This window comes from Nerophis ophidion, linkage group LG02 (assembly GCF_033978795.1).
Source record: "Nerophis ophidion isolate RoL-2023_Sa linkage group LG02, RoL_Noph_v1.0, whole genome shotgun sequence".
Taxonomy (NCBI): Eukaryota; Metazoa; Chordata; class Actinopteri; order Syngnathiformes; family Syngnathidae; genus Nerophis; species Nerophis ophidion.
In genome coordinates, this window is record NC_084612.1 from 21,102,352 (window position 1) to 21,128,224 (window position 25,873).

General features: G+C 38.1%; 1 protein-coding gene across 1 annotated transcript in view; it reads right to left on the reverse strand.

Annotated features, from left to right (window-relative positions):
- Window positions 1–7,144: 7,144 nt before the first annotated feature.
- Window positions 7,145–25,873, reverse strand: part of LOC133535506 (kinesin-like protein KIF26B) — a 123,212-nt gene continuing 104,483 nt past the window's right edge. The window contains exons 26-27 of the mRNA XM_061875397.1: window positions 25,687–25,837; window positions 7,145–18,060 (exon numbers count right to left, since the gene is read on the reverse strand). Coding sequence (XP_061731381.1) covers window positions 17,912–18,060; window positions 25,687–25,837 — 300 coding nt within the window. The 3' untranslated portion in view covers window positions 7,145–17,911. The remainder of the gene's footprint in view (window positions 18,061–25,686; window positions 25,838–25,873) is intronic.

Below are 25,873 nucleotides of genomic sequence, written 5' to 3' on the forward strand. Positions count from 1 at the left end.
CTTTTTTTTAACAGCAGCAGATGAGTAGAATACATGAAGTGCAAAGTGAAACTGAAAAAAAGATATGTAGTAGAAAGATCACAGTACAACTTCCTCTAACACCACATATCCTCATTTTTTTCCCTTCTAAACATTATCTCACTTGTTCTCCCATCGCCTCATACCAACCATTAAACGTGATTTACTGCCATCGCTCTTTCTTTCTCTCTCACTGCCTGTTACCCTCTTTTTCTCACTCAGAATACTTCAAATGACACACTCTCTCTTTTTCATTTGATTTTTTCTGCACAGAGCCATGTTCCATCCAAAAACGGGCACAATGTGGTTTCCGTTGCTTTTGCCTTTATTAGTCTGCAATATTAAAAGCCATTATGTCTTTAGAAAATATGGTGTCTATATAATGACAAGACACCTCCGCAGTGTGTCAATAAATAGAAAGATCATACGTTTGAGTTGCTTTTCTTCACTGTGTGCTCATTAATATGCAAAATTGACTTTTTAAGGATGTTCTAACAGTACTATGTGTTCCCAGAGCCTTCTATTGTTTGCTCCTCTGTGGTGACAAAAGGTGTTCAAAGCTCCCTTTTGGCGTTTTATGACATCATGAGGGCAAAACTTCTTTCCCCACGGGCTTGATACTGCCTCTGACCCGCCCTAGACATTATCCCGCCATCCATACACCCACCACTTAATGGAAGACAGCATTGTAAAAAAGTAGGCTTCTCTCCACAACTTAAAAATGAAACCTGAAGCTCGCCAACCTTGCGTTAGTCATCCACAGAATGTAAGTTTGAATAATTTTTATTTTTCCTAAGTAAACAGAGCTATGTTAGTTTTGCTATTGTTTGTGTCTTGTCTCACTCCTTAAAGTTGCGTTGTTGTACAGTGTGTGATATATGGAATGTATCACCCTGGACTGTTGTATACTGGTAAAGTTAAAGGCCTACTGAAACCCACTACTACCGACCACACAGTCTGATAGTTTATATATCAATGATGAAATATTAACATTGCGACACATGCCAATACGGCCGGTTTAGTTTACTAAATTACAATTTTAAATTTCCCACGGAGTTTCTTGTTGAAAATGTCGCGGAATGATGACGTGTGTTTGTGACGTTTCAGGTTGGAGGGGACATACTAGCTCAGCACCACTTACGGCTAAAAGTCGTCTCATTTCATCGCGCAATTACACAGTAATTTGGACATCTGTGTTGCTGAATCTTTTGCAATTTGTTCAATTAATAATGGAGACTATAAAGAACAATGCTGTTGGTGGAAAGCGGTAAATTGCAGCTGTCTTTAGCACCGAGACACAGCCGCTGTTTCTTTGTTTGTTGTGAAGCTTTAACACAGAGCGGTCAAGCGAACATGTTTTCTCTACGTCAACCAGCATGTTTTTGGATGGGAAAATTGTGATGTATATCTTACCGGAGACATCAGTGGATTATTCGTCCTCCTGCAGTAGCTGTCAAAAAAGGCAGCTGTGAGCTTGGCTTTTCAGCTTTTCTCTGAGACACTGGCGTGTTCACCGCAGTCATCCGACTTTCAGGTATGTCTTTACAATCTCACTAAAACACTCTTAAAACAATAAGCAGATAAGGGATCTTCCAGAATTATCCCAGTAAATGTGTCTAATTACATCTGAAACGCTCATACGGCTGCCGCCAGGAGCCGTCGCTTTTTATTTTTATTTTATTTTTTTTCTAGTCCTTCACTATCAATATCCTCAGCCACAAATCTTTCATCCTCGCTCAAATTAATGGGGAAATTGTCGTTTTCTCGGTCCGAATAAACAATGTGAGGAGCCCTCACACGGGTGACGTCATCGTCTGCTACTTCCGGTAAAGGCAAGGCTTTTTTATTAGTGACCAAAAGTTGCGAACTTTATCGTCGATGTTCTCTACTAAATCCTTTCAGCAAAAATATGGCAATATCGCAAAATGATCAAGTATGACACATAGAATCGACCTGTTATCCCCGTTTAAATAAGAAAATCTAATTTCAGTAGGCCTTTAAAGTACCAATGACTGGGAAGTGAGGGGAGCAGTGGGCAGCAGCGGCGCCCTGCCCAGGAATCATTTATGGTGATTTAACCCCCAATTCCAACCCTTGATGCTGAGTGCCTAGCAGGGAGGCAATGGGTCCCATTTTTTTAAATAGTTTTTGGTATGACCTCCCAACCTATCGATCTCAGGGCGGACACTCTAACCACTAGGTCACTGAGTAGGTTGTTACAGCCTGGGCCGTCGGTGGCATACACACTCTAGGGGGGCTACATGATCTTGGTTTTGGGCTTTTGTAAAGATGTCAAGATATATTTCTTGCATTTGTAAAAGACTTAACCAGGAGATGTTCAAAAACGAAGTAATAAAACAAGTTTTAATATTTCTCCTTTGGTCGATGATTTCTATGTGGTTTTGGTGTGGTTCCTGTATATTTTGATCATTTTCATGGTCAAAATCTCGGAAATTCCGTGTCCCCTGGTGAAAATAACGCGGCAGACACAGGTGGTACCTCCACGGTTACACACCATGTGTATTGAGCGTGTGCGCGAAGGCAGGCCATGAGGCAGCAAGTACCTCTGCCTCAAGGTAGGGGGCGATATTTTGTCAACTTGCACTTTAAAAGCTCATGAACTGCCAACAGTGGTTAACCCTTAAGAACTAGAAGAAGAAAACAACAGAGAACAACTGCTACGCTCCTCGCAAACTGTGGCGCTTTTTCACCCTAAAAATGGAGGATTATTCGACTTTTAAAATAAGGAATTTTTCAAGATTGGACATTTAATCAAAGCAAGAAATCATTAGTACTGGGAGAGCAACGCCACAGCTGCCAGATTTAATTCTAACGGCTGTGGTCCAAGAACAGAAAATAACTTGTTCATTTCAAAAGGATTGGTATACTGGAAAAGAATGGCTTTGTGGCTGTGCTACTAAAAACATCTTTATTGCTTTCCCTGCCTTTTAGTCTCAACGAATGACCGTGTTTGGACCCAACTGGGATATACTAAGGTGGCGACTTGTCCAGGGTGTACTCTGCCTTCCGCCCGAATGCAGGGACAAGCGGTGGAAAATGGATGGATGGGATGGATCTGAAAAACCTGGGAAGAAACTTCGAAAAACATTAAAACTCATCCGCCCACAACCAAGGTCGTATTGATCTGGCTCTAAATGAGACTGAATATCAGCATCCACAATGCCAGTGTAAAGGAACATGGTGGGATATTAAAAGAGCTGATAAACACCACTTGCTTTTTGGGGAAACAGGAGCTTGCATTTTGTGGAAATTATCTCAATTGAGAAATAGACTTTTAAAACTCAAAAGAAAAAGAGAAAAAGGAGGACTTTTACAACAAAGTCAGAGAAATCTTCATCCAGAAGGAAAGGCAAATGGACTTCATTTAAAAGTTAAGGTAAGATATACTGTCTAGTGCTGTCTAGTGCTGTGGTCCCCAAACTACGGCTCGCAGGCTGGATGCAAAATCTAGTCCTAAAAATATATTGAGCATGGACCCCCCCCCCCCCCCCCCCCCACACACACACACACACACACACACCTCAACCACGTAGAGGTAGAATGTAGTTAACAATGATTCGAGGGTATACATGCCTGGTTTACAACATCATCTAGATATGTTAATCCTATCTTTAAAAATTTCCATCACCCACAAGGTGTTACGTGTATTTTTGTTGGGGTTTTTTAAAGCTAGTTTCAACTGAATCAAGTAGTGGACCGGCTGGCGTCCTGGTCCCTACATACCGGAGCTCTTGTAAAAAGAGCTCAGCAGCGCATACACATTTTGCGTGGGATGAAAAGAGCACAGCTCCCTTCCCCCATTCTCTCCACATTCTACAGAGGCACTATAGAGAGCCTGCTGACCAACAGCATCTCTGTCTGGACTGGAGCCTGCAGTGCCTCAGACTGGAAGTCTCTCCAGAGAGTGGTGAGGACGGCGGAAAAGATTATCAGGACTCCTCTTCCTCCTATCCAGGAGATCGCAAAAAGCCGCTGCCTGACCAGGGCTCAGATAATCTAAAAAAGACTCCTCCCAACCCCACCAAGGACTGTTTTCACTGCTGGACTCTAGGAAGAGGTTCCGCAGCCTCTGTAGCAGAACCTCCAGGTTCTGTAACAGCTTCTTCCCTCAGGCCGTAAAACTCTTGAACGCATCCATCCCTCCAGGACCTGTTCTCCTCCAGGACCAGGAGGCGTGTGGGTTGGATCACAGCTGACTCTTCTCACCCTTGACACAAACTATTCTTCCCTCTCCCCTCAGGCAGGAGACTACGGTCCATCCAGACCCACACCTCCCGCCACCTAAACAGTTTTTTCCCCTCGGCCATCAGACACATGAACAATAACAAGAATCTGATAGCTCAGTTTCAGCTCATTTTATTACCTATTCTGTGTTATATGTCTTCTATGTTGCACGATTGCACCAAGAAAAATTCCTAGTTTGTGAACCCATTCTCAAAACTATTCTGATTCTGATTAGGCAGTAGACTGTTGATGCATGTGAACATACTGAGAGTGTATGTTGGGCATTGCTGTTTTACAATAATTAGGGTTTCACAATAGTAAGGAATATGAAAAAATAAAATGGAGTTTACAAAAAAAAATCTTGTTTCAGGCCATAAAAAACCAAGAGATGGCCCTAAATACAGTGTACAGTATGTGTAAAAAGTGAACACCACTTCATTGGCACTAAAGCTACAGACACAAAATGGTGTGTTTCCAGTAGTGCTTATTTAAAGCACTTTTACATGGTTTAATTTGCAAATTTAATTTGGTCCTGCTAGACACCGACCTCTATTTAATAATACAACTTTAACATTTGACAACCAAACAATTAAACAAGGCGACTCGGTAAAGAATCTGGGTAATATCTTCGACCCAACTCTCTCCTTTGAGGCACACATTAAAAGCGTTACTAAAACGGCCTTCTTTCATCTCCGTAATATCGCTAAAATTCGCTCCCTTCTGTCCACTAAAGACGCTGAGATCATTATCCATGCGTTTGTTACGTCTCGTCTCGATTACTGTAACGTATTATTTTCGGGTCTCCCCATGTCTAGCATTAAAAGATTACAGTTGGTACAAAATGCGGCTGCTAGACTTTTGACAAGAACAAGAAAGTTTGATCACATTACGCCTGTACTGGCACACCTGCACTGGCTTCCTGTGCACTTAAGATGTGACTTTAAGATTTTACTACTTACGTATAAAATACTACCATGTACCATGTGTCCCGGCAAGAAATCTGCGTTTAAAAGACTCCGGCTTATCCAATCCAATCCAATCCACTTTATTTATAAAGCACATTCAAATAATGTTTCCAAAGTGCTGCACAGCCATGTTAAAAACAATATTAAAAACAATATTATACTCCATCAATGACTGAATAAAAACAAAAAATAAATATAAAACCAATATAAAAACAATGTAAAAATAAATAAGACTAAAAACAATTTTAAAGGGTAAAAGCAATTAAAAGAGTAAAATAGAACAGAGGACAGAAGACCACACAACTCACATAGTGTTAAAAGCCAAAGAATAAAAGTGGGTCTTAAGACGAGACTTAAAACAGTCCACTGTGGAAACAGTTCGAACATGGAGGGGCAGAGTGTTCCAGAGTTTAGGGCTGACCACAGAGAAGGCCCTGTTTCCCCTGGTCTTAAGTCTGGTCTTGGGCACCACAAGCTGGAACTGGCTCTCGGACCTCAGAGCGCGCGCAGGAGTGTAAATTTGGATGAGGTCCGAGATATATTGAGGTGCCAGTCCATGTAAAGATTTAAAAACAAACAGCAATGTTTTAAAATCAATTCTAAAATGAACAGGGAGCCAGTGCAAACTGAAGATCCATCCATCCATTTCCTACCGCTTATTCCCTTTTGGGGTCACGGGGGCCGCTGGTGCCTATCTCAGCTACAATCGGGCGGAAGGCAGGGTACACCCTGGACAAGTCCCCACCTCATCGCAGAAACTCTGAAGAATTGGGGTTATATACTGGCGTTTCCTGGCCCATGTTAAAAGTCGTGCTGCAGCGTTTTGGACTAACTGCAACCGGGAGAGAGCTTTTTGGCTAATGCCAGCATAAAGTGCATTCCAGTAGTCCAGGCGACTTGAAATAAAAGCATGCACGACTTGTTCAAAAAGGTTAAAAGATAAAAACGGTTTTACCTTTACTAAAAGACGAAGATGATAAAAACACGATTTTAAAACGCCATTGACTTGTTTGTCAAGTTTAAAATCGCTATCTATAGTGACGCCAAGGCTGGTGACATATTAGTGATTCCCAAAGCCCAAAAAAAGTCTGCGGGCTATAGAGCGTTTTCCATCCGGGCTCCAGTACTCTGGAATGCCCTCCCGGTAACAGTTCGAGATGCTACCTCAGTAGAAGCATTTAAGTCTCATCTTAAAACTCATTTGTATACTCTAGCCTTTAAATAGACTCCCCTTTTAGACCAGTTGATCTGCCGTTTCTTTTCTTTTTCTCCTATGTCCCACTCTCCCTTGTGGAGGGGGTCCGGTCCGATGGCCATGGATGACGTACTGGCTGTCCAGAGTCGGGACCCAGGATGGACCGCTCGTCCAGAGTCGGGACCCAGGATGGACCGCACACCTGTGTATCTGCTTGGGACATCTCTGTGCGGCTGATCCGCCTCCGCTTGGGATGGTTTCCTGCTGGCTCCGCTGTGGACGGGACTCTCGCTGCTGTGTTGGATCCGCTTTGGACTGGACTCTCGCGGCTGTGTTGGATCCACTATGGTATGAACTTTCACAGTATCATGTTAGACCCGCTCGACATCCATTGCTTTCGGTCCCCTAGATGGGTGGGAGGGGGTGGGGGGACGTTTCCCACATATGTGGTCCTCTCCAAGGTTCTCATAGTCATCGTTGTCACCGACCTCCCACTGGGTGTGAGTTTTCCTTGCCCTTATGTGGGCCTACCGAGGATGTCGTAGTGGTTTGTGTTGTGGTTTGTGCAGCCCTTTGAGACACTAGTGATTTAGGGCTATATAAGTAAACATTGATTGATTGATTGATTGCAGCATCAAGCCCTCCAATATTTAAAAAAAAATGTTTTTATTGCAGACATATATGCTCTACTATATATTAAGAAGGCAAATCACATTTCAGATTGGTTGAATACATACCTTTATTTACATTCCCCTCATCACGTTCCTCCAACAACACACTGTGTCAAAGCCTTGAATCATGCACAGAGAATATCACACTTAACATACTTCTGTTTCCCATCCTCTCCTTTATGACATATTTGACTCATTCTTTCCGCAAGACAGATTGGCACTTACGATTGACAAACTGTTTAAAACAATGTGACGACTAAAAATAATTCAAGTAAACGACTGACTTTTTTTGTAAATGGGTGAACATTCCCAGCAGGCACAAGACATTGATACAACGTTGATTATACATACATCTCCTTTTTAAAGTTGATTTAAAAAACAACATTGCAAAATAGTTGTATTTGTAAATTGAGACAACATTGATGTCCACCATTGGATCCACCTTGTTGATTTGGAAACGATCAAATTTCAAAGGTCAAATCAATGTCACAACCTGACATTGAATAAACGTCAAAAAGCATATTGTTTCAACGTTGTATTTGTGTTGTACAATATTGGTTGGGAAATGACCACAGTTCAATGGTCAAACAACTTCCGAACCCGACATTGATTAAACTTAATCAAAAATCATGTTGTTTCCACATTATGTTTGAGTTGCTCAACTTCAGGACCTAATTCAACAAGTTCTCAATGTTGTGTGCCTGCTGGGTTTGTCCATGTCCAATCATCATCAACTTGCAATCACCCATCCAAATTTAAGATGCTATGTGTCAGTTTGCGGTTCATTTGAAGTACCTCGCATTCTCTCAATCAATCACTTATTAGAAAATATTATTCCTGAAAGTTGACATCAGACTGTTGAAAACGTATTGCTGACTAATGAAACCAATCTCGCACATAGCATCTTCACCTTGGAGATATGCATTGTTGGCACACCAGGCCTTACTGTTAAATACAGTACAATGTGTTTGAGAAAAGACAAAACCCTAAATTCACAAAATAAACCAAAGGAAGTAGAAAACTGCATACAACGGTGTGTACAATTTAGTCATGGCATGACAAAGTTGGAGTAAAGTGAATATTTTATTTGTTGAATGGGCTGGAAATGGCACGAGAAAGTGTCAAAGACTGTAAGACATTTTGTTATAAGTACTGTATTTGGGAAAACAAATCCTTTCTTTTTTTGACGTTTTTAAATACGTTTTTAGCCGACAATTTTGACTAAACACAATATTTTGCACCATTCCAAAGGGTCAGAAATGACATGAACATATTCCTTTAGACAGCTACTGTGTGATATGTTTTTTTTAATTAAAAAGTACAAATAATTGAATAGACTTTTCACTTATTCAATGCACTGATACAATATCCCATTTTGTTGTTGTATTTAGTGGCGTTTTTTAATATGAAATTTGACTTATTTTGTGTGCATGCAGTTATCAGCATCCTCATTCTCATAATGATGTCCCCTAAAATGCATTTTGCAAATGTAACCTGTGTATTTTTGCTCCAAAATAAGTACTAAAATGAGGTATGAATAAGTCTTTTGCTATTTGCTTGTGTCATTTCCAGTTAAAAGCTAAAATAAGACCAATATAATAGCGGCTGAAGTAATGGCCAGGGTATTAATCATTTTGGTCTTTACTGTACTTAATATACTGTATGTAATGGGCGCAGCAACATATATTATCTTAAATGCATAGTAATTTTAAAAATGATATTTGAATAAATAAACCTTAATAATCGACTCTTTCTCAACCTACTGAGCTCAAATAAATACTTTTATCCACTATGAAAGACAAAATAGAAAACATTCACCTTCTGTTTATAAACACATCATGGAGACGTTTTATCCAACATACTTTTAGTTTTTACACCACATGACCTTAATTGCCATGCCGTAAATGACTTTCGACATCCAATCTGGAATACATTTAACACCAAAAGGAACAAATGTGACTTAGCAAAGATGTGGTAATGTCCAAGAAGCATTTTAAAGGTTTTTTTCCTCCTCATTCAGATATTTATATTTGTACAAACATGAAGGTGATAAACAGGTCAACCACCAGAGAGAATAGTATAAAACCATCTTACAAAGACGTGGAACACTACAGACCCCACTGCTTCCTAATTAAGCTGTTATCTTTCTTTTTTTTACTTATATATTAATATATCTATTTTTTGTTTTTTTTAAACACGGAATATTTCTACTTATGGTTTGCATTACTACATTTTCTGCAAACTATTGCCTTTTCCCTGGATGTAGAGAACTTGCAACTTTGTCCCAGTAATGCAATAACAATGCAATACCTCATAGTCATGAACTACCACCTACTTCCATGTATAACTACAATTTATAGCTTTCTGAGGTGTACTCTATTTGTGAATCTTAATTAAAAGGCCAACAAGGACTTGATTGGCTGCTGTTTTGCAGATCCATGATGTCGTGAAGGAGGATCATGCCAGCAAATTTGCCGAAACAACAGCTCATCTGGACTGAATGTGTCCCACGAAGAGGTAAATACACAGACTGCTTTCACAACTCTGATATAAAATACACACATTGACAAATCATTCATATTTAAAAAAAAATGGAACACAGATAGATATAACTGATGTGGATGTACTGTAATAACACTGCAAAAATGTCTCACTGCTTTGTAAACATAGTAAAAGACATCACATCCGTTTGAGAGGGTGGTAGACGGATGTATAAGGTAAAAAGAGACACGAGTATACTGTATAATGTATATACTGTATAAGTCAGCCCTGCAGGAGTTTGGTCATGATGTGCTGTTTGGACAAAAATAAAAAAAGCAACAGGCTGTGCTCACACTTGTCAAATTTAGTCACATTTAGTCTGCTCCCAAACGCTAAAATGACCGTCAAAAGTGCGGTATATTGACTTTGTTCTGGATTCTAAAAATGGATGTTAGAAGATTTTCATGACTGTTTTAAACTCCTGTTTAAAACCGTATAAGCTGATTGGATTTTTTGTTGCCTATTGCAATGTGTAATATAGTCTCTAGAAAACATCCCATCCTCTATTTGGGGCCAAGATATTTATGCATGGGAATTGAGAGGTGGCATCAAAAAACTTTTCCAAAGCTTTTCTCACTGTCAATCACACACACACACACGCACACGCACACACACACACAAAAACTCATACTGGTTATCATTTGGAATTGGGACCAAGTTTTTGATCATCACTTGTGGGGACCACGCTTTCTACAGGTTGTGGAGGCTTAAAAAAGAATAGGTAAAATGGCCACTGCCCAGTTAGCTCATACAAGTCTTTAAATCTCTGGATTGATGAAGTAATGTGCAATTATTTTTACTGGGTACCCTGGGAAAAAATAATTAATATGGTTCATGGGGACCAAATGTAAAATATTTTGCATCAATTCATATAAATATGTACGTGGCTACTGAGGACCATTTAAAAAAAAAAAAAAAAAAATTCAAATTAAATATGACATGATCCTTTGAATACAGTACTACATACAGCTGTCCTCTTATAGGAAGTTAAAGCAAATCCTGCATATTCTGTGGCATTATTGAAAACTGCTATTTAGCAGTAATGAAGTTGTCTGCAACTCCAACTACCATATATAGATGGATGGAACATTCTGAATGGGAATCATACTTTAAGGTAATAATGTTTTGTAATTATACTATATGAAAATGTCACCCTAAGGAACACTCAACCAGATTTTGTTTTTGGAAAAATATATTAGTTTTAACGAAGGATGGATACCATACAGAATCACAGTAATATTAATGGTTAAACCTTTTTAAATGATTAACATCATTTAAAAAGGTTTCCCTTTAGGGGACCTGTTTTTTTGTCCCCATACAGCCAGAGGTCTCCACAAGGTGACTGTGTAAACAGCAGAGGTGGGACCAAGTCATTGTTTTGCAAGTCACAAGTAAGTCTCAAGTCTTTGCCCTCAAGTCCCAAGTCAAGACAGGCAAGTCCCGAGTCAAGTCCAAAGTCAATACTGGGAAGTCTCAAGTCAAGTCCCAAGTCCTGCATTTTGAGTTTCGAGTCATTTCAAGTCTTTTTAACCACAGACTGATATATGTACACAGACTGTGTATGCTTTTAAAACACTGTATGTATTATTATAAAAAAAACTGTGCTTACACTGGACTTCATAATAGCACTATTAACCAGTTATTCTAAACATTTAACTCATTCCTTTACAGTATAAACACATTTCAAAAAACAAGTGCAACCGTACTTATTTGCATAAAAGTGTTAACATTGTATTTCCATGGAATATTGCATTGTAACTAGTTCCACAGCAATTTCTATCCTGTTCTTACCTTATCTCATTGATCTCATCTCACACTATATATGTGTTTAAGTGTGCGTACACATAAAAAACATAACAAATACATGAACATAACAATGAACAGTGCTGTACGTTTTAGATGTCAGGGCTCTGTGGAATATGTACTCATATTCTTAATATGGTGTACATTTTAACTGACCTTTATTTGACTATGTTTGTCTTTTTGTAGGTGGCTAAAATATGCGGTGCTGCTGACAGCCGTCTAACGTTACGTTACTGTTTGTGATATGTGTAGGTACCTCATGCAACCCTGCTTAAAAAAAAATCACTTGACAAAAAGTATGAATAAGGTAGCGAACTGCAGTGGACGCAACAGATTGCCGTGTTTGCAATGACGTTATAACCATAGACATTTTATAAGTAGACGCAGAATTGGCTGCTGTGACGCAAGCAGTTTGTCCGCCATCTTGAAGTGGTGATGAGGAGCCGGCAATCAGCCTAAACTGACAGTTGAGAGGTAGAAAACAAAGATGCTGGGCTGGTATTCAGCGTTTTCCTGCTCAAATGAGTGGACTGTTGAAAATAGGAATTGGGGAATTACTTTTCACAAGTAAGATTTAACATTAACATACTATTGGTTGTATTTTGTGAAAAGAATATTACCACAGAGTTAAGCAGGAGCAAAGAACCACAATATTTGTATGTGAAAATCACAAAGAAATCTTCTGGGGGAGGATGACCCCCCTATAGGTATGTGGTTTACAAACTTTCAGGCCAACCTAAAACAAAATTCACCAGCCGCCACTGATTATGATGCATTCTCATTTTATTGTAACCACAGATAAGTCTTCAAGTAACAATATTCAAATACTAACTTTGTTGAGTAAGACAGAATTTGGTTTTATTCTGAATCCAGTGAAACAGATTATTGGTTTTAGCTGAAATAAAGACTTTCAGGTGTTTATATATGTTTAAGTATTTGGCAGACATTTTTATCCAAAGCAACACACATGAAAAATACATACAAAACAATCACTGTAAACATAATTATTTAAGGGAAGAATGTAATAGAAAATATTAATACAAAGTGTCAAGACAGAATAAACTCTTTGCTGTTGCAGCAACAGAGATAAAGTCTATAACAGTGGTTCTCAACCTTTTTTCAGTGATGTGCCCCCTGTGAAATTGTTTTTAATTCAAGTACCCCCTAATCAGAGCGAAGCATTTTTGGTTCGAAAAAAGAGACACAGAAGTAAAATACAGCACTATGTCATCAGTTTCCGTTTTATTAAATTGTATAACAGTGCAAAATATTGCTCAACTTGTTGAAAAATAAAAAAGTGATTAAATTTTAAATAAAGATTTCTACACATAAAAGTAATCAACTTAAAGTGCCCTCTTTGGGGATTGTAATAGAGATCCATCTGGATTCATGAACTTAATTCTAAACATTTCTTCACAAAAAAGAAATCTTTAACATCAATATTTATGGAACATATCTACAAAAAATCTAGCTGTCAACACTGAATGTTGAATTGTTGCATTTGTTTTCACAGTTTATGAACTTACAGTCATATTTTGTTGAAGTATTATTCAGTAAATATATTTATAAAGGATTTTGAATTGTTGCTATTTTCAGAATATTTAAAAATATATATCATGTATATAACCCTTGGCATGCCTTCAAGTACCCCCATTTGAAAACCACTGGTCTATAGGTCCGTTAAATACTGTATATAGATATCTAATGTATTCATACATTGTTTATGTAGGATACACGCATGTATATATAACCTAATCATATTGTTTCTTTAACTTAAAAATAGCTAACTATTTTTTCCCCCCTTCTCTGGGATTATATTCCCAGTTTTGATCTCAGACGTCTGGTCACTTATAGCATATAAGAATATTCGGTTACTGTTAAGCAAATTATGAACACGCCAAGACATGTGTCCTTTATCATAGTTACACGAATGACAAAAAAGCGCGTGAGTATCAGTGGTATTCAGTGAGGTAATATGAATTAAATGCACTGACAGTTCATTGCTCCTGCCAAATGTATTGCACTGAGTGGGGCGGATCACCACTCCAAGATGGCGGCCCCGCATCTCGTTTGCGGCAATAGGCAGTAGCGCTCGATGCTGCGTACCCTTATAAGATGTCTATGGTTCTAACGTTAGCAGTGAGTTTACAGCCTCACTGATTTAACTACACAACAAATAAAAGTTACGTTACTCAGCCAATAAACGTTAGCTTACATTCAAAACATACCCTTCTTTGTGCAACTTCAAATGTCGAATGAAGTTGTAAATTGATGCGTCACCGTCTGTAATCTTCCAACCGCATGATTTGCATACGGCAATTCCTGTTTTGTTGACCAAGTCGTAGTTTTAATGCCCGAACGAAACACTTTATGGCATAATTTTCCTCACTTATTCTTCTGTTGTTTGAGAGCAGTTCTGCTTGGTTTTCCTGCAATTTGATTGGATGAATGCTGTGTGACGAAAATAACGTGGATGTAATTTGATTGGCTGTTGTACTGACAGGTAGCGCACAGGCTGTCATCGCACACATGATGACAACATGCATACACAATGGAAGATACGGAACGCTCCTGAATAACTTTTTAATCGTTGGGGTTTGGGGAAAGTTGCAAGTCATGTCAAGTCAAAAGGCTAAAGTCCAAGTCAAGTCCCAAGTCATTGATGTTAAAGTCAAAGTCGAGTTGCAAGTCTTTTTACATTTTGTCAAGTCGAGTCTAAAGTCATCAAATTCATGACTCGAGTCTGACTCGAGTCCACACCTCTGGTAAACAGAGCGATGTCCCAATTAAGTAAGCATTGCCAGAACACGCACACACACACACACACACACACACACACACACACACACACACACACACACACACACACACACACACACACGACTCGGAGAGATGCAGCTGTGACACATTGAACCGCTGGAAACTAAGAGTCTCTGTAGGTCAATTCACTTTTTTTTTTTCTTTCGTAATGCGGAGATCTCAAACTCAAATGACCTAGGGGTCGCTGGACGTAGAGTCTGACTGAGGCTGGGTCGCACTAAGGGCCTGATCTACTAAAGGTTAGTGTGTTTCAAAACATGTGCAAACTAGACAGCACACGCAATGTTGGTCTTTTAAGCTTAACTTGTGCGCAGAGAATTGTGTCTCTTAGCGGACAGTCTTGTCTTCTTGAATAAGTAGAATATATGCTGATCATCAGAACGCCCACAATACTGGGAGGAAAAAATGCATATGTAATCATTTAGCACACAAAGTGTTGTTTATCAAGACTAAAAGTGTTCTGTGGCTGCTGTTTTTTTTTGTCAATATTGTATTTAGTATTTCTAGAAAGGACGTGCAAACTGGCGTTTGACAGAACTAGCTGTGAGAAAAGAAGCAATCTCTTTGCAGCTCCAGCCTACGTATGTGTGTCAACATATATGAATGTCAAAAAGAAAAATGTTCTGCAATATCATTTTATAATTATATATCTGCAGGATCATTTAAGGGACTTATGTAAAAAAAAATATGCATGTAGGTGTCTGCAGACTTTTTTAATGACATTCTTTTTTCCATAGACATGTAAAAAAACATATTGCAATATGCATTTTCTTGCGCTTGGAACATTCCAACACAGGTTCACAGTTAGTGCCAGAATCTCCCATTAGCGCAACTACAGCGCTAAAAAAGTGTGCTCTGTTGTAAACCACTGCAGTACTGCTTCTAAAATGCCCATAAAAAAGTGCTGCATGTCTGTTGTGTGTTTCAAAACATAGCAAAACACAACAGGTAAGAAGAGCACGATGACATGAGTGTGCAGTAAATGAGTGTCTCCATGGCGAAAGCCGCATATTACACGCAAAAACCTCATTTAAATAAGGTGGTCTGCACCAGTTATCAATTGTACATGCAGTCTTAGTAGATCACATGCAACACACCCATTTATTGTACATGCAATTTTATAGCTTGCATTAGCTGTTTAGTGCGTATGGATCTTAGTAGATCAGGCCCTTAGAAATATGTTTTGACCATGTGACTAAATTAGTTAACTACTCCTACCTGCAGCTATATAAGCTCTATTTGGCCTTGAGGCCTCATGAATGTTGAATTTAACATAAAAATATATTTTGATTTCATATCCAAAAGATGGTCAGAGACATTACTGGTTGCTTAATGGAGGTTGATCTTTGTGTTGTTTGTTGTGCTATCATTTTTGTGTTGTACTGTACCGTTATTGTTGTTAGTGTCTAGTAATATATTGAACTATTAGGGGGCACGGGCCGCAATTACCCTAAACTATGAAGTGAGGTAAAGGGCCACAATATGGCATGTTAGAGATGTCTGCCATAATGTGACATGGATCTGATTATTTCCATGTTAGTGTGACTAGTACAATGGCGTTTTTTTCAAATCAGGCCTATGGTAATTTGTATGTGGTCAAAATCCGATATCCGATGCGACTTTAGTAGGAACCTTCAGGTCTCGCTCATCCGATCTATTGCAGCATGTTGCAAGAAGGAATGGAAAAGGAATGAACCAAAAACGGTGAAAAAAGTTATTTTGGAATGGAACAACATGCAAAAACTATTTCAACAAAACCATTTTGTTGTAACTCTTGCTATGGCTTGTGTTTATCCATTTTTTATGGTATTTATGTTAAGGGACTGCGGATAAATACTATAAGTGACAAGTGTTATTGTTTCCATCAAAGTGCATTGTCCCTTTTAAAAATATATAAACAAGCAAAAAAAACTCTTGGCTCTGACTTCTCACCCACATGCTTCACGGAACAGACGTCCTTTAAGTACCACACAAACTGCAACTGCCACAAGTGTTGTCCTCTACCTTCTTAATTTCCTATGGGAATTAATTCGCTTAAAAAAATGTTGCTAAAACTCTTCCAAAATGCTGCAGATGCACCAGGACTAGGACCGACAAGAATTTAAGCTATGTTGACTCCTACAAACACACTGCACTGCTTGTGACGCCATCTTTCGTGCAGGTGTCTGTCCTTCCATGGACACGAAGATGGAAGATTTGGTCCAAAAAAAATGTCTTGATTAGGACGTGTTGTGTTCTATTCAGTGGCCAATAAATTTTTACATGCAGAATAACAAGTGATGACAACAAAAAAAAAATCCACAGCAAAGCAAAGCTTTTCTTCCTGTCACTCACACTAACTAGTGGCCTGGAGAGACGCAGTTGTGTACAGAGACCTGCTTGTTCTGAAGTCGTCAAGCACGATAGGGATAAGACTCCTACAACCATTTTTTGGGGCCCGATTCTCCATTCAATTCGATTCTTGCAATATCTTGTGTAGAGAAAAAAATGATAATAGAACCTGTTTCAAAAGAAGTTGCAGGCTTCTGACGTAGTTTTACATACATGCACAGCAAGTAAGCACAGAGATGGCATAAAAATGTATTTAAAAAAATATATTCTAAAGAATTTGAATGTTTTTTTTTATTATTATCGATCTTTAAAGTAAATTATGAATACATTTTTAATCTTTATGAATAATAATCGCTATTTTGATGGGAATCGATTTTCTTGAGCACGCCTGGGTTATAATGCTAATTTCTAACTGTTTAGCGGGTAAGACATTGATCTATCTTTTTTTTTTTCTGTAATCCACCAATTATTTCACTGATACTGTATGACTATTGATTTTTTTTTTTTTTACAATAACTGGTCTTTCAGAAGAAGGGTTGTCTTATATTTTGGGTCACTGAGTTAAAAAACAGTTGACCTAGTGAATGCTAAGCAAATTGGACCTACTGTCCGCATCAAGTATCTTTTATTATTGTTATTTCATTACAAGTGTGAACACAGCCTAGCTTGTACATGTCCTTATTCAAACAAGACGTGCTGAAGTTTCTCCATAGTAAACTTCACACACATATTTTTGGTCCCTTTTTGTAAATAAGCTTGCATTCACATTCTGGAGTGTTTTGTTATTTTAAGTCTCACAACCAATGACCTGCAAACACACTGTCTACCACACTGTACGTGTGCCCATATATGGAAACAATGAGCCACAGTAATACATCACATTATGGCAAAGAATTCAAAGACACTAATCTTTTTTTCACTATGCTAGCACCATACTATGCAGTATGCAGATTATAGTCGTGTTCAATTGTTAACAAGGCACTTTTTTTATCATATGTATTCGTCCCCTTGGTCGTTTTTTGTTTTTAAAGAACTGCCACAACAATATCAGACTTTTGTCTGACAGTTTTTGAAAGTGCTCCCCCAAAATGGTCACACCTTTTCACGGCTTTGTCCGTATTAACATAAAAAGAAAAAGATGGCAGTATGGTGGTACATACATTCCTAAGGTAAAGTTACTTGTTTGCAGCCCAGTGAGATAAATCTCGCAGATTCGTCTCTCTCCTCCTCCAACTGGACGTCCTTCTGCTTACTTACAACTGAAGGAGACGTGAGGTGAGTTCATCCTTCATAGTCATCCTCCACCTGGCCGTGTCCTCCGTCTACCGGTGTCTGGACGCCATGTCAAAGCACGTGATCATCATGAGATGAGCTTTGCAGAAGTTCACTCGGGTCTCCAGTTTGTCCGTCACTGTTTCCAGAGCTTGCAGATACTCCAAGGAGTCCACCTCGAAGACCTGCTGCAGCTCGACTAGTACACAAGACGAGAGAACTCGTTAGGCTTCAGTTTGAAAGGTAATATCGCCGTTTATGAGTAACGACTTTGCTTATGAAGCAAGAAAAGTTCCAGAAAACGCCAATTCAGCAAGCACCAAATTAATAGCAACAGTTAGCTTTTTCTTAAGATTTATTCAAAAAGGAGTAGCTGCCTCAACATGAAAAATGTAACAAGACAATAACAATACGCTCCTGAAGATGTGTAACAGAAGTGAACTTTCATTTAAAGTTGAAACACTGATCTTGTTTTTGATGTTCAGGTTGACTGTTTGGTTGCTTTCCTGCTTTAACTTTATTGTTTAAATTGATCAATTTGATTAGAAAAAAGCATCAATTGGTATTTTGTTGCTTTGATGAGTTGTTTAATGAGTAAGCTATGCAGACATTCTTTTTGCAAGACTGTGCGTGTGCATGTGTTTTCTTGTATTTCTACCCTTCTTGAGACATCAACAAGGAAAAGTACTTTCCATATGGGAACTGGTGAACAAGTTAGGACCGAAATCATGGTCCCAATTTAGAAAAAAACGTTGCATCTACTGGAGAAAGTCTCATTTGGATTTTTCAAATAGACTGTCGGTTTTAAAAATGCTTTCCCTCTGGTCAACATATAAAATAACAAGTCGGTGTGAAAAATTGAAGTGCTCTCCCTCTGGCCAACATTTGTAAGAACAAGTGTGTGTAAGAAATTGAAATGCACCCCCTTTAGCCATAATTAATTAGAAAAATAAAATAAATATGTATATAGTAGTAGTACAGTATTATATATATATATATATATATATATATATATATATATATATATATATTGTAATAACGTGAAGTAAATAATGAAGATTAAAAAACAATTATAAACAATAAATTCAAAAGAAAAAATATAAATTAAAAGCTTACCTTGTTTATATTTGCATAGTATGTATATATTATTAATGTTGTAAATACAAATTTTTATATATCCAGAAAGGTTGGTCCGAAAGAGGTAGGCATTCTTCGGAGGTCTCCAGAAGGTAACAAATACAACAGTGTGTGCGTGCGTGTGCGTGTGCGTGTGCGTGTGTGCGTGTGTGCGTGTGTGCGTGTGTGTGCGTGTGCGTGTGTGTGTGTGTGCGTGTGTGTGTGTGTGTGTGTGTGTGTGTGTGTGTGTGATAGTGAGTGAGAAAAGTGAAGTGAATTGAATTATATTTGTATAGTGCTTTTCTCTAGTGACTCAAAACGTCTGTGCGTCTTTGTTAACGTGCGCGTGCCTGCATGTGTGTGTGGCGGGACAGCGGAGTGCCGATAAAGAGAGCTGGCTCAAAGAAAAACAATGACGAGGTGTGAAGAACACTAAGGGCCCAAAGAAAACGAGAGAAGGGTTTTGTTATGGTTTAAAAGTGAAATGTTTGCACTGTCAAATGAAGCTGGTGTTTCACAATAACACAACATCAATGATGCAGCATTGTCACAAATTATCCTGCATATTTTAGAGCAGCAGACAAGCAGAAACAAAGTGAAAGTCTATTTTGGTAGCTGACGCTATTTTATGTTTGACTTGCATAACGATTGTTCTATTCAAACATGTGAGGACGTGTTGGCATCTACAGTTTGTATGTTAATGCAAACCATTTGTCATCATTGTTGTCAACATCATTTCTGTTAAGTCAGTGGTTCTCAACCTTTTTTCAGTGATGTACCCCCTGTGAACATTTTTTTTAAGTCAAGTACCCCCTAATCAGAGCAAATCATATTTGGTTGAAAAAAAGAGATAAAGAAGTAAAATACAGCACTATGTCATCAGTTTCTGATTTATTGAATTGTATAACAGTGCAAAATATTGCTCATTTGTAGTGGTCTTTCTTGAACTATTTGGAAAAAAAGATATAAATATAGCTAAAAAAGTGTTGAAAAACAAACAAGTGATTCAATTATAAATACAGATTTCTACACATAGAAGTAATCATCAACTTAAAGTGCCCTCTTTGGGGATTGTAATAGAGATCCATCTGGATTCATGAACTTAATTCTAAACATTTCTTTACAAAAAAAGAAATCTTTAACATCAATATTTATGGAACATGTCCACAAAAAATCTAGCTGTCAACACTGAATATTGCATTGTTGTATTTCTTTTCACAGTTTATGAACTTACATACATATTTTCTTGAAGTATTATTCAATAAATATATTTATAAAAGATTTTTGAATTGTTGCTATTTTTAGAATATTTTTAAAACATCTCACGTACCCCTTGGCATACCTTCCAGTACCCCCAGGGGTACACGTTCCCCCATTTGAGAACCACTGCTCTAAGTGATACCTTTTCAAATATGCATGTGTTAAATTGTCGAATACATTGTCACTCAATTTATCATACTTTACCAGAGTCGTTTTGTTTGGTTTGGTTCTTTGTTTATTGTTTTTAGGCTACAAAGGCTTTTTTTTTTTAACTTTTTCCACTTTTTTAATATGAGTAATGTACAGTGGAGCAAAAAAGTATTTAGTCAGCCACAGATTGTGCAAGTTCTCCCACTTAAAATGATGACTAGATACACTTCAACTGGGAGAGACAGAATGTGAAAAAAAAATCCAGGAATTCATATAGTAGGAATTTTAAAGAATTTATTTGTAAATTATGGTGGAAAATAAGTATTTGGTCAACCATTCAAAGCTCTCACTGATGGAAGGAGGTTTTGGCTCAAAATCTCCCGATACATTGCCCCATTCATTCTTTCCTTAACACGGATCAATCTTCCTGTCCCCTTAGCAGAAAAACAGCCCCAAAGCATGATGTGTCCACCCCCATGCTTCACAGTAGGTATGGTGTTCTTGGGATGCAACTCAGTATTCTTCTTCCTCCAAACACGACAAGTTGAGTTTATACCAAAAAGTTCTATTTTGGTTTCATCTGACCACATGACATTCTCCCAATCCTCTGCTGTATCATCCATGTGCTCTCTGGCAAACTTCAGACGGGCCTGGACATGCACTGACTTAAGCAGGGGGACACGTCTGGCACTGCAGGATTTGATTCCCTGTCGGCGTAGTGTGTTACTGATGGTAACCTTTGATACTTTGGTCCCAGCTCTCTGCAGGTCATTCACCAGGTCCCCCCGTGTGTTTCTGGGATTTTTGCTCACCGTTCTAATGATCATTTTGACCCGACGGGATGAGATCTTGCATGGAGCTCCAGATCGAGGGACATTATCAGTGGTCTTGTGTCTTCAATTTTCTGATAATTGCTCCCACAGTTGATTTTTTTTACACCAAACTGCTTGCCTATTTTAGATTCACTCTTCCCAGTCTGGTGCAGGTCTACAATTATTTTCCTGGTGTCCTTCGACAGCTCTTTGGTCTTGGCCATAGTGGAGTTTGGAGTCTGACTGTTTGAGGCTGTGGACAGGTGTCTTTTATACAGATAACGAGTTCAAACAAGTGCCATTAATAAAGGTAGCGAGTGGAGGACAGAAGAGCTTCCTTCTTAAAGAAGAAGTTACAGGTCTGTGAGAGCCAGAGATCTTCCTTGTTTGAAGTGACCAAATACTTATTTTCCACCATAATTTACAAATAAATTATTTAAAATTCCTGGATATTCTTTTCACATTCTGTCTCTCACAGTTGAAGTGTACCTATGATGAAAAGTACAGACCTCTGTCATCATTTTAAGTGGGAGAACTTGCACAATCCGTGGCTGACTAAATACTTTTTTGCCCCACTGTATGTATAGTGATGCTCCAATGGCAGAAGTGCAATTTCAATTCTATGTGCATTTACAAGAAATTATAAGCATCCTGACAACATCTATGTTAATTAGTAACTATTTCCTTAAAATACATGTTAAGGGAAGTGTGTTTTATTTGATTACTCGATTAATCAAACAAATTAATCGATAGTTCTATTGAAGTTATTATAATGAGGTTAGATGCATTACATTTTCATCATTTATTTTACAAGTATGTTAACTTATTTGTACATTTGTATGGCTGCCAAGAATGTTAAAAGATGCATGTGAAAGTTCATTTAATTAGTTTTTTACACTTTCTAACCCTTTTTGCACTTTTATGACAGACACAAAGATACCTGCAAAAAGCCTCCCTTTCCACTTAGATGCCACGTCTTTGTCATCTCTCATCAAAGGGTGAGCTATTTTGTTTTATTTTACTTTAGTGTTAATATACTGTGGTTTGATCTTTTTTATACAATCACTTAAACTTAAACCATTGCAGTTACTTTATATGATGTTGACAGTTTATTTTATTTCCAATATTTCTTATGGGGGGAAAACGGTTTCCATTGCACTACATTTCTATGGTCTATCAGCATGTACTTAAGCAATTTTGCAGAGAATGTTGGTAAAATTGCTGACAGAATGATTGCTTTCTACTGGATGATGTGATGTGTAGAGGCGTGAAGTTAAAAAAATGTCAGCGTTGTCAAATGATGTTGCGATCCAATGTCAATGTATTTTTTTCCACTGATCCTGAAATGACACTTTGATCATGTCATCAAGGGCTGTGTTGTGTTGATTGACAGTCTAGTCACTGCTTATGGTTTTTCTCCTGCACTCCATATTTGTAACGAGGCTGTGATGTCCCTCTTTATGTGATCGCGCTGACAATCTTCTCTTGGAGTCGGATCACGTCCTGCAGTCCACGTCTGTCCTCGCTCACCCGAGGAAAAGCGGCGCATTAGCCGCATCTACTTTGTGACCCCTGTTTTTGTTGCCCCCACAATGAACCCTCCAACAAAGGCACATTGAGTTATCTACTGTACTACTTTTCCTTTCATTTGTCGTTAATGTGTAAATGTTGACATTAGCAGCTAGGTTAAGGTTCATCACCTGTTAATGTTGGACAAGTTGACCCTCACACATTAATATTAGACAACCCCTGACTTCCATTCATACTCTACCAGACACACACAAATGTAATAATATAGCAGTGTATTAGGAAGCAGCCTAAAAATATATATTTTTTATGTTTTTTTATTTTTTGTTTTTTTGATGAGATAGAAGACTCGAAGTAAACTCCAGAAAATCAGTCAGATAGCAAGTAGCACAGTATTATTTTTGCTATTCGAATGTACTCTAAATTAAAATGTCAAAAGAGTTTCTCAATTGCCGCAGATTGAAATCTTTGTTAAAACATGATTATTGTATTTTGTTAGATAAGGCTTTAAGTACAGTATTACCTCAACTTACAAGCTTTTAACGCAAATCATTTGTATCTTAAATCATTGTTGCCACTGAAATGAACTCAAATCAATTTATGCTTGCCCCCCCACACACACACCACCGCCACCACCACCCTTTTAACATGTAACTTGCATATTAAAAATAAACAATACAATAGAACGTATTACAAACAACTACATTAGTTTGTTTTTTTAAATTGATGTAATCATGTACAGCATTTACTTTGGAGAGTTCAAGCTGCTCCGTCAAACACACCATCAGCAGCTTTTCCTTATTTTCATGTCAAAATGTCTGCCATTTAGATATCATTGTATCACCCTTAGCTGACTGTTATGACTCATTTTGATCCAGTCTGGTGCAGACTAGCAATGATGCACTCAAAATGCCTCACCAAGTCGACTACACACACTGTCATGTTTCTGATGATTTATTTATCTAATTCAATAAATATCTTCCACTTCTCAGTACTATCATTCACACTCACTTGGTTTCCTCCTGTGATTGGAAAAACATTATGTCAATCTTTGGGTAAAAGCTGATGTTAGCGAGTAAATTAAACACTGCCCACATCATTGTGCAGGAACATGATCAACACACACCACTGTTAATATTGACTACAGGTTTTAATTTAGTTTTAGTCATCTAAATTAATTTAGTTTTACTTTAGTTTTATCAATGACATTACACAACATTTTACTGTAAATTTAGTCGACTAATATATAAAGTGTAAAAGATAAGGCCTCTTTATAAAGTTTATCTAAAAACACCTTTATTTAGACTATCTGCAAAGCATTTGCTTAACATAAAATTAGTATGACCTTGTGGTTAGGAATGATGTAATAAGTCATTTTTTGCTGCAAAGGTAATGCCAATATATATCTTTCAGGCACGTTTTCTATGTTTTATGCTATGTCTCTGGCAAAGCAGGTACAAACAAGTTTTTAGTCAGCCACCGATTGTGCAAGTTCTCCCACTCAAAATGATGACAGAGGTCTGTAATTTTCATCATAGGTACACTTCAACTGTGAGAGACAGAATGTGAAAAAAAAAGTCCAGGAATTCACATTGTAGGAATAAAGAATTTATTTGTAAATTATGGTGGAAAATAAGTATTTGGTCAACCATTCAAAGCTCTCACTGATGGAAGGAGGTTTTGGCTCAATCTCTCGATACATGGCCACATTCATTCTTTCCTTAACACGGATCAATCGTCCTGTCCCCTTAGCAGAAAAACAGCCCCAAAGCATGATGTTTCCACCCCCATGCTTCACAGTAGGTATGGTGTTCTTGGGATACAACTCAGTATTCTTCCTCCAAACACAACCAGTTGAGTTTATACCAAAATGGATACATGGATGATAAAGCAGAGAATTGGGAGAATGAAACCACAATATAACTTTTTCGTATAAACTCAACTGGTCGTGTTTGGAGGAAGAAGAATACTGAGTTGCATCCCAAGAACACCAAACCTACTGTGAAGCATGGGGTTGGAAACATCATGCTTTGGGGCTGTTTTTCTGCTAAGGGGACAGGACGGTTGATTTGTGTTAAGGAAAGAATGAATGGGGCCACGTATCGTGAGATTTTGAGCCACAACCTCCTTCCATCAGTGAGAGCTTTGAATGGTTGACCAAATACTTATTTTCCACCATAATTTACAAATATATTATTTAAAATTCCTACGATGTGAATTCCTGGATTTTTTTTCACATTCTGTCTCTCACAGTTGAAATGTACCTATGATGAAAATTTCAGACCCCTGTCATCATTTTAAGTGGGAGAACTTGCACAATCGGTGGCTGACTTAATGCTTTTTTGCCCCACTGTATGTGTGTTGTAAACCGGAGTTATGATGCATGCCATCATTATAATTTGTTTATGAGCTCAGGAGAACCGGAAGTAGCAAATACACATAGCTTTAATTTACAGTTGTGTCGATGTCACGATCGATGATGACTCGCCTGCTGATGGCATCATACAGCGTCACAAATAAAAGGTGTCCTCTTCACTTTCACCCAGGTGTACACATATTATATTGTGGAGCACGTTAATTCCATATATTCTATTGTTTTGGCGGCAAGAAATCAAACTTCCTCATCTCACAAGGAAAAGCATCTAATTGGCTCTCCTTTGTTACAAACCTGCACACCTTTGTCATACATTCCAAACTTGTCCCACCCCTCAACAAAACCAAATTAAATATGATTGGAACATGAACATTTTCATCCTGTTTTTATTCGGCGACAAAATGTCAGGTAATTTTGTCATGTGTTTGTTAACGTGCCTTTGTTTTGATTCAGTGTGGTCTTATTTTAAAATAGGTTGATGACGATAAATATAACGAAAATTATTAGTTAACAAAATTAATACTGCCGTACACACTCACACTTTTTTAAATTATCGATGGACAATTAAAAGCGTTGCGACACTTACACTCTGTGGTCCAAGTGTGCGGCTCCAGCATCAGGTACTGTTTGGTTTGTTCCAGCTCTTTCTTCAACCACTGGTACTTGGATCGGACCTCGCTGATTCGCTGCTGGCGGTGCTCCAGAAGGCGAAGTTTACCACTGACGTACACCGTCTCCTAATACACGCAAACATGCAAAGTTTTGGGAGTATT